The sequence below is a fragment of the Osmerus eperlanus genome, chromosome 3, assembly GCF_963692335.1.
Source record: "Osmerus eperlanus chromosome 3, fOsmEpe2.1, whole genome shotgun sequence".
NCBI lineage: Eukaryota > Metazoa > Chordata > Actinopteri > Osmeriformes > Osmeridae > Osmerus > Osmerus eperlanus.
The window spans coordinates 10,245,980-10,258,666 of NC_085020.1; the positions used below are offsets into that span (position 1 = coordinate 10,245,980).

The 12,687-nt window shown below is 48.4% G+C and overlaps 1 protein-coding gene across 5 annotated transcripts in view; it reads right to left on the reverse strand.

Moving 5' to 3' along the window:
- Nucleotides 1–5,060: 5,060 nt before the first annotated feature.
- The window catches only part of myo16 (myosin XVI), a 107,220-nt gene continuing 99,593 nt past the window's right edge, over nt 5,061–12,687 (reverse strand). For all 5 annotated transcript variants that reach the window (XM_062457152.1, XM_062457151.1, XM_062457150.1 and 2 more), the window contains one exon: nt 5,061–8,180. Coding sequence is in view for 1 of the 5 variants with exons in the window: in XM_062457149.1 (XP_062313133.1) it covers nt 8,139–8,180 (42 nt within the window). In the remaining 4 variants the exon portion in view is untranslated. The remainder of the gene's footprint in view (nt 8,181–12,687) is intronic.

A 12,687-nucleotide genomic window follows, 5' to 3' on the forward strand; every position in this document is an offset into this window, starting at 1 on the left:
ACGGCGGTCATGTTAATTGGATCACTTCTGACTTCTAACTGGGCCAATTACTGGACTTAATTAGCTGGGGAGTGCGACAGCGCGTGACAAAAAATTAGAATTGTGAAGATACGGCTGCATAGTTGAAGTTGGAGCTCGGTCCACACTAGCACACAGACCAGCCTGCACCTGAATCCATTGAATATCTTACGCTGGCTCTGTGTTTCCGAATGTCTTATATTATATCTTCATACATCTTCATTGTTCTGGTAACAGTATGTTTTTACTTTATTCAACGCACTGCTGAGCGTGTAGACTGGAGCTAGTTGTGGAGGTCCCACCAGGAACATGGCTCATTCAGAATCATGGCTAGGGAGTGTGTAAGCCCAGTCTGTGCGAGGGGAGTGGTGTTAGGTTGTTAATTATAACATGACACAGAAAGAACACATACACATACACCCACGCACGCACAAACACATACATGTACACACTACTTTGAAGTACCTCTCAATCACAGTAATATCCTTTCTTGCTTCGACCAATCATTTTGCACCAGTCGGTTACTTGATGGCGAGACAGACGTGCGTGTGTGTCTGTGTATGTGTGTCTGTTTGCTGTCTCAGCAGTATAGAATATCGTTAATTGTTGCGTTAACTGGCTTCATCATCAAAGGAAGCCTCCAGAACTGCTGACGAGTGAACGAGGAAGAGGGAGGAGGAGCGCCTGAGCTGAGGAGCAGACGACAGGATGAGAGAGGAGAGGAGGGGAGGACAGGAGGAGAAAGAAGAGGAGAGGAGGAGAGAGGAGAGGAGGGGAGGACAGGAGGAGAGAGAAGAGGAGAGAGAAGAGGGGAGAGGAGACGAGGGGAGAAGAAAGGACAGGAGGAGAGAGGAGAGGAGGGGAGGACAGGAGGAGAGAGGACAATAGGGGAGGACAGGAGGAGAGAGGGGAGGAGAGGAGAGGAGGAGAAAGGACAGGAGGAGAGAGGAGAGGAGGGGAGGACAGGAGGAGAGAGGAGAAGAGGGGAGGACAGGAGGAGAGAGGAGAAGAGGGGAGGACAGGAGGAGAGAGGAGAGGAGGGGAGGACAGGAGGAGAGAGGAGAGGAGAGGAGGAGAGAGGAGAGGAGAGGAGGGGAGGAGAGAGGTCAGGAGGAGAGAGGAGAGGAAGGGAGGACAGTAGGAGAGAGGAGAGGAGGGGAGGACAGTAGGAGAGAGGAGAGGAGGGGAGGACAGTAGGAGAGAGGAGAGGAGGGGAGGACAGTAGGAGAGAGGAGAGGAGGGGAAGACAGTAGGAGAGAGGAGAGGAGGGGAGGACAGTAGGAGAGAGGAGAGGAGGGGAGGACATGTGTTCCCTATGATCCATCAGTTGTCCTGACCGAACTCTGGGATTTAACCGTGGACTAGACATGTGTGTGTGTGGGGGGGGGCTCAAGTGCACGTGTCCATGCTTGAGAGGGATGGCGGTGTTTGTGCGTGTGTGTGCGTGTCCATCTGCAGATGTGTCTATGTGCTTGTGTGCTTGTGTGTGTGTGCCTGCGTGTTGCTGTCTCGCCGGAGGTGATGGATCTGTCTGGTGAGACCAGGTTCTTCACGTCTCTAATTGAAAACTGAGACAGCGCTGAGATGAAATTATTGATTTCCACACTCTCACCACAGTAACACATGGGGCGCTGTGGACTTGTGGGAAATGAGAGAAGAGGCCAGTAGAAGCAAACAGGGTCGGGGGAGGACAGAGATTAGGAGGAGGGGACAAGGAAGGGATAAAGAGGGTTGGAGAAGAAGAAGGGAGGGAGGAGGAGGAGGAGGAGGAGGGGACAAGGAGGGAAAAGGAGTAGATAAAGGTGGGAGTGAAAGGAGCAGAGGAGAGAGGTGTGTGTCGGTGTGTGGATGTGTGTGTGTTGTGCTGAAGATAGTAAAGTAAGGGTTGAGAGGCAGACAATAATGTGGCTCTATAAACTGGATGATGTGGTGGGGAAGGAGATTCTGACCCATCCATATATGGAGCTGAACTCTACTCACTTGCCCATAAAGCCTGAACGAGTGTGTGTGAGAGTGTGTCGGGGATGGGAATGGGGTGTTTGTGTGTGTGTGTGTGTGTGTGTGTGTGGGGGGGGGGGGGGGTGTTGCTATCCTGAGAAAGCATCCTTTATCTGTCCATGCTCTTGTTCTCACACAGTCTGTCCTGTAACACTGTCAGACACCAGTCAAACGCACCAGTGGCATGCCAGCTTCATTGCAGCAGTAAACCACTTCATCGGTATACAGAACCAGTCAACAATTCAGGAATTACGATTCACAACACCACCTTGTGAGCTTCATGACCTCTCTGTTTCATGGTCTCTGGCGATCTAGTCAAAGTTGTTTATTGACTTACACAGACGGCAAAACATTCATATATCTCTTTTTTTTCCTTTTTATCTCTCCCTGCTCTCCCTGTTCCAGTCCCCCATCTCTCCCTACGTTATGTTCTCCACTACATCCATCTCCTCCCCCCTCTCTCATCCTGTCCTTTAATTTCCCCCTGTACACACCAAGAGATGCTGTCCCTGTAACTGCCTCGCTGTTATCAGCTTTGCTTGCCAAACAGGATGTTGCATGTGCGTAAATGTGTGTTTCCCCCTCATTTGCCTAGGTGAATACCAGCAGGATTAAGGAAGTACCTCATAGACTTTCTAAGACCGTTACGCTTTGCCAGCAACGCACACACACAGACACACACAAAGACTTGCACGCACATTCACCTTTCTTTCATTTTGTAGATTCGCACTCACTCTTCCAGGGAAAATTCCAAATATTTAAATACTGAAACATCTATACTATGATCTTTGTATCATAGTATAGATGTTCATTCCTCGCCTGAACTACAACTGGGGTACAAATCCAATAGAGGAAAAAAGTCGTTTGTTTTGGTGTTAGTGTCAGTATAGGCAGCGATCCTGCTGTAAATCACCCTTCACCTCTGTATCACCCAGAGTGGTGTCATCTTACCATCACCATCATCATCTTCCTCACCATGTTCTTCATCATTTGTATCATCTCTGACTATTATTTCTCACAGGTCAAATGCCAAAGTGGTTCACTTCTGAACCATCCATCCCGGCCACACACACATACGCCCACGGGGGGGGGGGGTGGGGGGGGGCAAACGCAATTCTTTGAAGTACCCCTTTGGGAGTGATGGGGAAAGAGAGGGAGGGAGGGACAGATGGAAAGAGCCTGAATGGCAAAGGTGACTGACATACAAGATGTGGTGGAAGAGGGGGGGACGGGGGGACGGGGGCTGATGAAGGGGTTATTGCCTGTGCATCAGGGGGCAGTTTGGACCAAATTACCCCCAGCCCCCACTCTCTTAATGGTGGCCCTCTTCACCTCGTCCTAAATGTGTGGATGACCTCCAGCCTCGAAACTCCGGGCTGGGCTACTGGGGGGCAGGGAGGAGGTAGGCACGCCTGGAATATATAGTGGACGTGAAATGTGTGTGTGTGTGGTTGTGTGCATTGTGCTGATTGGGTATATTGTGGTCAAGTGCAGGTCAGGTCAGGTACAAACACAGGTCTTAGTGTTAATAAGTCAGTGTATGTGTGTGCCTCCCCATCGCCCTCAGTGTCAAATTCATCATACTAATGTTTGCCTGGTCTTTTTTAGTATGGGTCTATGTTTGGTGTGTGTGGGAGCGTGCGTGGGGCTTGTGTTTGTTCCTAATAGTAGTCTAAAAGCAGAACAGGAAGAGAAACGTTTATGGATTTTTCCAGGGACTTCCTGCTTGTTTACCCTCGACAGCCGGTCTCTGGAGAGAACATCTAATGCTTCCCTTTCTCTCTCACTCTTTCTCTCACTCTTTCTCTCACTCTTTCTCTCTGTCTCTCTCTCTCTCTCTCTCTCTCTGTCTCTGTCTCTCTCTCTGTCTCTCTCTCTCTCTCTCCCTGCTTTCCCCTCCTCTCCCACCCTTCCCGACTCCCCATTCGTTCTCTTTCTCTCTCCCTCGCTTGAGAAATCACCCCCGCATCCTTCCTCCCATCACCTCCCATCCACCCGCACACAGTCTCCCTCCCCCCACCCCTGACGCCCTTCAGGAAGTCACTCTCACCTGTACAGTCATGTGTCCCATAAGTGGAGCGGTTTTCGAAGGCCATGCAAATTCTGACACACACATGGTTCACCCAAATGCTGTACTCCTTCTGTTCAGGCCCTGGGGGGATCTCCACCAAACATTTGCATATAGCATAAGACGCAGCGGTGCTTTTACGAATAGTTTGTGACATGCACTTGTACTTACCTGTGAACACAGTGTGTCGAGTATACATTTGTATACATGCACACTTGTACTGACCTGATCAAGGAACAGACGCCCCGCGGGTCAAATACCTGTCAGATTGTTCAACTAAAGGTTGTTGCACTCTATGCACAACATGTAAATGCCACCATGTGTGTGTAAGGGTGGTGGTGGTGGTGGTGGGGGGGGGGGTAAGGGGGCTGGTACACAGTCAAGGCGGCACCTTTCTCCGATTGTTGTCGTCTCCGCTAACAACCCCTCTACCACTCCCCGTGTTACTCATTTTCTCCTCTCGTTTTTCATGATTAAAGACACATTTTTGTGTGTATGTCTGTGTGTGTGTATTTATGGCAGATACAAGTGTGTACATGTGTACATCCAGTAAAAGTGTGTCTGTTTGAATGTCAGTTGCACAGTTTGTGTGTATGTCTGTTACCAGGGTGAATGTGGGTGTATGTCAGTTCCCAGAATGTGTCTAACAGTAGTGAGAGCATGCCAATCTTGCTTTCTTCTTGAAACAGCTTCCTGATACAGTCGTCCTCGGCAACCTGAGGGTCCACCAGTCCCCGGCTGTGTTGTTGCGAGCATAACAGGAGGCTGTAAAACATGACCTCGAATAACAAGCTGCTCTCAGTCTAACTCACCTGCATCAGGACAGGATGTCCGATTATTTTATGACACCTCTATACACACACAAGTGCACAGAGACATGCATGTACGCACACATATCAACACACACATGCAAACCCTCCCACGCTCAAACACAGCAGTCGTAAATCTTGCTGCGACGCACCACAGGACACAGGAATGGACACCGTTTTCTTTATTGCTGTACACGTATTTATAAAACATCGCCAATGATATATGAAACAAACACATACAACTTCTCTTTTTTTCACGAACACATATGAATGCAGATCAAATGGTACTGGCTTCAGGTTGTTTACAAAAGATGGGAAACTTTAAAACAACAACAATGAGAGGCAGTGAGACAGCCAGGCTGTCCTAGCTCTCCCGTCAGCTCTGTACATGGTCTGGTCTGGGATCAGTAGGATGCCTGATCTGGCCTGGCCATAGCACCACACCTGATGCAGGGACTGACCTAGGAACACTAGTACACACAGATTCCTGATTTGGAATGACAAATGGCAGTTTGTTAGTTCTGTATGAAAATATGGTGGGGGCATTTGGGGTTGTGCATCATTGGAGCTGGAGTGTGTGTTGGTGTAAGTGTGGGGTAGTGGGGCAGTGGGAGTGTTGGTGTGTCAGTATCGTGGGCAGGTGGGGGCGTGTAGGGGTGTCAGTATGGCAGGATGGCAGTGAGAGACGGGGCAGATTCACAGTGCGTTGAGAATAGTGATTCACATCATTAAGCCTGATGGTGACAGTCTGGATGGGGGGGGGGGAGGGGGAGGGGGGGGAGCTGACAGCAAGTCATGCAGGGTCACACACTGCTAACTGTCTCAAATTCTATCAAAACAATCCATGGTCTGTTTTCTCTCTCCATCATTTCACGAGAAGTCCTTGTAGGTGGGGATGAGTACGTCCACTAAGCATACATGAACATGACTTTTTTTAGGACCCTGTATAGAGGAGGACCTCACCACCTTGGTGTGGGCTGGAGGGGTGCTGGGTGTGGCTGCCACTCTCAGGGATTCAAGGTCTATAGGATTATTTATATAAATAAGTCTCTGATTGTGTGTGTGTGTGTGTGTGTGTGAAGATATCTGCGTGTTCCAGAGAATACGTGTGTGTGTCAGTAGGTGTGTTTGTACGTGTGTGTATTTGAACAACGCACATTTTCTCCTATTAAGCAGGGCTAATGGGAAGGCCAAGCAGAGTGATGGCGCGGCTAATTTGTAAATACCAGATCAATCAGTCATCGTGATGAAGGATCAGGGACCGAGGTAAATCTATCCGATCTATTGATGCTCCAGGTCTGGGGCCATGACACCGTGATCTGCTCAGATGGGCCTGCCTGAAGAGAGACACACCTGGGTGTGGAGATGTGGCCACAGCACCCCCCCATCCACACCGCACGTCAACATTGTGCAATACACCTTCGCTCAACCTTCCTGGCTGGCATAGTAAACATGTCTGCCTCTCAGGAGTAAACCAGCAGTTATCAACATGGGAAACACACAATATAAATACAGTATAAAGAACTTGATATCAATAGACAATCATTCTGAAGAAGACAAAAAAAAGAAAAGAAAATTCACATTATAAAATAAACCTCTTCTCTTTGCCTCAGTCATTGCATCGAACCCAAGACATTCCTTGAATCTGGACAATGTTATATTTACCATATTTCTATCCTCTCTACCCTGCCTTTTCTCTGTGCTTTTCTGCTACGGTAAAACCTCTAACATTTAAAACGCCATCCCACTATTTACAGGGAGGTTACCATGGCAATGCCTCTGGTCCCCTGGAGGTTGGGGGAGGGGCTGGGGTGGATGGGGGATTGGCCAGGGGTTTCTGAAGCAGCGGAGGGGGGTTGGGGTGCTTTCAGAGCGACACAGCTGAATGAGGGGGTTGTTTTTATGTGCTTGCATGGCGAGGTTGGGGTATGGTTCCATTGGAGATGCATTGAGGAGAATTCTGTACATTGGAGAGCTCTGGTATTCAGGAGTTTCCGGCCTTGAGCTCTTCAGCCTAACTAGGCTATTAACTCGGTCTCCTAGGTGATGGTGTTAGGAGATACAGTAAAGATGAGACCTTCCTATACTTAGTCTGGACCACAGTCATATGCTCCTTTGTTGACACATACTACATAGTGTCGGGTCATTGAGAGATCTTGAGTAGTAGAAGTGAGACTGTGGTCATCCACTGTGCGTGTGGTTTGTGTGTGTGTTACCATGAATGTCTCTATGCTGTAAAATATATCCGTGGGTCCTCGGTATTTCTTAGAGTAACACATTCTGACCCCACATACACTGGAGCCTATCAGTCGGGTTAGACTCAGATTGAGCCGTAGGAGGGCTGGGTCAAACGCACACATATGGGTTTGAGGTGCACTTGATTTATTTCACCATTTATACTTCTGCGATTGTACAATCGCAACCATTGTACTGGGTATACTAAATTAAGTGCAGCGCTAGTATTTGATGTTGCTTGCACCCAGGACTGCACTGTACCTGAAGTATTTTTATCTACCAAAGGCTTAACTGAGCAGCAACCGTGAAGTCCATCACAGGAGATGAAGAAGAGGCGCTGGGTCACCTGTAAACATGGGAGAGGTGCATTCTGGGGGAGCTGGGACTCACACACAGAGATGGTGACATGGAACATCACAGGGTACCACAGTATGTGGTCAGCACCATGGGTTAGGTACGGGAAGTCCTTTCATAATGCTAGGCATCTCCACAAAGACGGCGGAACTTCTTTCTCCATATCTCAACTGCGAAAGAACATCTGGGGTGTGCTTCTCCTCTCCTCTCCTCCCATCCCAGACACTCCTAGGGCATGAGTCCTATCTGAACGGGCCTTGGGGCTGGCTCCTAACCGAGTCCCCCGTACCCAGGCTGTGAAGGGGGGGGAGGAGGGAGTGGTGGTACACCCCCTCCCCCCTGAAGAATAGCTGTCGCTCTTGGGGGGGGGGGGAGAGCTAAGCTTCAAGGGGTTGTATGGGGGGACGGAGGGGGGGTGAAGCAGCAGCTGACAGAGGGCAGAGTTGTAGGTTTCGAGAAGTGTGGTGTCGAAATACGGCGGTTGCTTCATGCGTCTGAAGAAAACATCCATATCATGAAGGCGCCTCCCCTTCTCATAGAGGCCTTCCGGTTGGTCCAAAGCATTCTGGTGGGTGGGGCCGGAGGGTCCCAATGCTTCCAGTTAGCCCCGTGCCTCACACTGCACCCGGTGCAATCGCAGATGTTCCCCCAGGGGGTCACTCCTCCTCCTCCACAAACCTCTGCAGACGCTGGATCATCTGGAGAAGGGTGGAGGAAGGAGGAGGAGCAGGAGGAGGAGGAGAGAAGACTGTCAAAAGTTGAATAAACAAATACAAGATTTCCCAGTGCTCTTCCATTGCTTCATACGCAGAGAGGACCCAGCCACTGTCTGTGACTCCACAACATCCCTAATGCGTCATAACCTCTCTGTAGTTGCCTCCCATCTCGAGGACTTTCAAACATCTATCCCTTTTTGCACCATCTCGTTTCACGCCAATCTCTAACTGTTCCCTCTATCATCTCTCTGTCTGTGAAGGGGAAGTCTGCACGAGTGTCAACATGGGCTCCCAATTGCAAACAAAAGATCTGCATTAGATGTGACAGACAGGGAGGCTACGGGGCTCCCTGTTGCTGTCATCTTTCCCTGGTCCCCCATGCTGATGGAAGCCCCGAGCCATCGTCCCCGCAGGGCTGTCAGAGGGCCAGCTTCCCTCTGGCTCCCCTCTCATCGAGGGGAGGAGGGAAAACTGGCTGTCTCTGGAGCCTCCCTCGCAACATGGCTGACAGCCACCAACTCAGCGGACGGGGCGGGGGGCTCCCCGCTTCGACAGCTAGCAGCCATAATGACTTATTATTTCCATATCCTGTTGAAGTACCGGCCATACATCAACCTTCACAGGGGCGACCATGAGGTGATAGGGTGAGCAGAGGCTGAGAGAGGGGGGTTTCGGACACACGCCAGTCTTGGATCGACGACGTCATCAGTCATCAGTCAGTCAGTAACCTGGAAGATCGATCGGTCAGGAACGACCGATCGCTCCCCCGTCTGTAAATGCCAGCCGTGGCACAGAGCCACTCTGATCCACACCAGTGTGTGTTTGGATGTGACCAAGGGGATGGCAAAATGGGCAGTTTTGGGCTGTCCCTGACACATTCACACACACATACGCACACATTGTTAGTGGCAATCTGGGGGTGATTCCCTTCTATGTTTTCCTTCTCTGAGAGGGGGGGTTAAAGAAAGCCAGAGGAAACCAGACTGCAATATTTCCCCCGCTTTACACCAAGCATACAATACAGTGGGGACGCACTCCAGGAATCCAGGCCACAAGCACAAATACTAACAAACGCGCACACAAACACACGCCAGGCACACACACACACACACACACACACACAAATTGATTGCCTGTACCAGCACAATGCTGAGCGACCTAATCCATAATTTACACCTCCCTGCCAGGCTATTCTGAGCACTGACGCCAGGAACATTGGCTACTGGAACAGCAGACAGGCACACACTGTCCCGCTGCCACACGGCACACACACCGTCAGGGACAGGGCAGCACATACTGGGGAGACACAAACCCGTGCAGAGTCTACAGACAGACATGTATCAGACGGATCCTGATGTCTCCCTCCGCACTGTGACATCATCACATCTGGGCATGGGTCGCTGTTGTGATGATGAGGTCATTTATTTACTGCAACACGGCCCTACAAACAATACGATCTGTCATGATAAAGCGACTGACTTACACGCCACATTCACACTTCCCATTCATTACCGGACGAATACAACGATAATCTGTTCAATCAAAATAAACAGTCCCAGGGACAGACACATGTATATTTGTACTCACATACACACAACCATGCTAGCAATAACTAGCATGTAGCATGCAAAAATGGATGACCATCAATTTTAATGTCATGGTAATAGAATGGTAATGATATGGTAATATTATGATAATCCAGGATGAGTAGTGGTCATTCTTGGCTGACAACGAAATGGTAAGGGTGAACTGAGGACATTTGCCTCTTGCCTCTAAGGTCACCCAGAAGGCAGAAGCCCAATAACACTGGAACACTCTGGACTGGTCAAACTGTAACAAGGGGCATGGGAGGATCAACATTATTGTCACATGTAGTTTTCCGCCTCATGCAAAACCACGTAGTCTTTTTCTAATCTAAAATCCAAGCATTGAACCGTTCTGTTCTTCAAATAGATAAACAGGGGGAGAGAGACACGAGGGTGTTGATGTGTGTCATCAAGCTGTTTTACAAGAAAAGCTCAGGGGTTTCGAGTGATTTTGGAGAAACCAGTGGGACACACTTGCAACATTCAAGACAAACAAACACATACACACATCTCCGAAGATTCTTTGGGAAAACTGCATGCGCGAACACTCACACAGACACACACACTCCTGTATGAATTCCACCCACTCCGGGAGACTTAAGAGTGTATCCTAATCCCCCTTCCCCCACTGACTGCCTCCCCCCCACTCTCCTTTCATTGGATCACTGTTCGATTGAACCCCTCAACATTTACTCCACTAAACCCCACAAGAAGATAGAACAAAGACGTTTTTAACGAGATTAGTATGAAAGACCAGTGTCCTAACTAGAATACACTCTTATTCATGACCAATTAAACATTATCCTTCCTCCCCTTTTTCCTTAATCATCCCTCTCTCTCTCTCTCTCTCTCTCTGTCTGTCTGTCTGTCTCTCTCTCTCTCCCTCTCTATTTCCTACTTTCATCGAAGCATTTCCCTCTCTCCACCCCCTGATCTCATTATCCTACACCAACCCAGTCTGGAGCAAGGCCAGCAGAAAAGCATTCCTTTTCTTCAGTGAGGTCATCCTAATGGCCCTGGGTCCCAGGGTTAGATAAGCACTCCTGGTGACGTCTGTGCCCAGGTCTGTCTCCCACAGCCCAACACGTCACAGCAACGACCCTCTGCTTCTCAAGGTTCCTGCAGCCCTTCTCAAAACTCGTATTGTTTTCTGGCTACAAAGAGCAGAGTTTAAACATGGGGATAGATAATATAAATATCAGAGACGCTACTGTTGCCTGAAGGAAAGGTTAGGACCTTCTCTGAGTTTTTCCTATCCCATGTGAAAGATAGGTCTGTAAGAATGTCTTCACGACTATGGTACAGAAGTCATTTCAGGTCACCTGCTGGGAGGGTTTCTGCAGCTTTCTAGCCTGGCTACATGTCTGCCTACAATGTCTATCTTCGGTGTTTGTCAACCAGGTTTTTCAACAGTGTCTGTCTGCTGGGTCTGTCTACAGTGTCTGTCTGTCTACATGGTCTGTCTGTCTACAGTGTCTGTCTACAGTGTCTGTCTGTCTACATGGTCTGTCTGTCTACAGTGTCTGTCTACAGTGTCTGTCTGTCTACATGGTCTGTCTGTCTACAGTGTCTGTTGGGGCATCGTTATTTGTCTACATGGTCTATCTAAAGTGTCTGCCTGTCCGCATGGCCATTCTTCAGGGTATATCTACAGGGTATGTTGGATAAATAGTTGTCTTTCTACACTCTGCAACCCAGGGACATACTGAAACTGATGAACCTCAGCTACTGATATCCATATTCCGTTTGATTAACCAGGAGTTTTATATCAAAGTTACGTTGAATAAAAGTAAAGATGGATGTTCGTCGAGGGAAAGTAGAGGATTAAAGAGGGAGAGGGTGAAACAGGGAGAGGGGGAAAGATGGAGAGCGTTCAAGAGCATGAGAGTAAATATTTGTGGGTCAAGAGGGTGTATGCTTTTGTGTGTGGTCCACGGATATTCAAGGACAACAGAATGATGGTGTCCACCCAAACATGTGATTAACATACTCCAAACATGTCATTCTTTGAGGGGCTATTAACTAAGAGAGAGGATCAGGATCAAGATCAGTATGGGCTAGCCCCTGCTCCTCCCTCCTAAGCTACTTAGCTCCAGGTTATCTTGGGGTCACGCTCCAGTGCCATACGGCAAGGTGTCAAGTCTAAGCTCACAAATAGCCACTGCAGTGACACACAGACGTCGGCACAAAAGTCAGAATTAAGGTAGGCTATGAAAACATTACGAAACGAAAGAAAGTTTCGGAATAATCGGCCTACCGACCATCTCATTTTGACTCAAACATAATAACAACATGAGTCCAACATATTATATTACATGAAGCTTCAAAAACGGTATTGGCTTGCGTGCTAGCGCTGCAGTGCATTGTGTTGCACGCTTCTTGTATGTAGCAAGCTTGGAAGAAAAAAAAGTGATATGAGTAATGATGGGCCTGTGTCCCAGTAGGGCTTTGAGTCGAGCAACGCCCCTGTTATTGTTGTATACCTGTGTTTGTTCAGCATAGATTGAAACAAAGTGTTTGTTTTACACCACGTTAAGCATTTATAAAAACTGTTACAAATACAAATGATTAAAGGGGCAATTTACAAGATGTTTGCAAACTGCATATAAAACCTTGTAGACTGGTTTATCATGCCTACCTGAAGTATTTAAATAGTTGCAAACCAGCGGTGAAGAAGTTCAAGTTAGGCTAATGGTACATGAGATTATTAGAAATAATCAGTGAATAGTTAATAAACTATTTCCATAACTTTTAGAAAGCATATGTGAAGGAATTCCATGCTTTCCTCCAGCTTGAGTTAGATTGGCAGGTTTCACAAAATAAGCCAAGAAGGAAAGCCTGGCTTTCCTGAAGGCGATAAAAACCAAAAACTCTGCAAGCGTTGTAAGGTATTTATGGTGTAA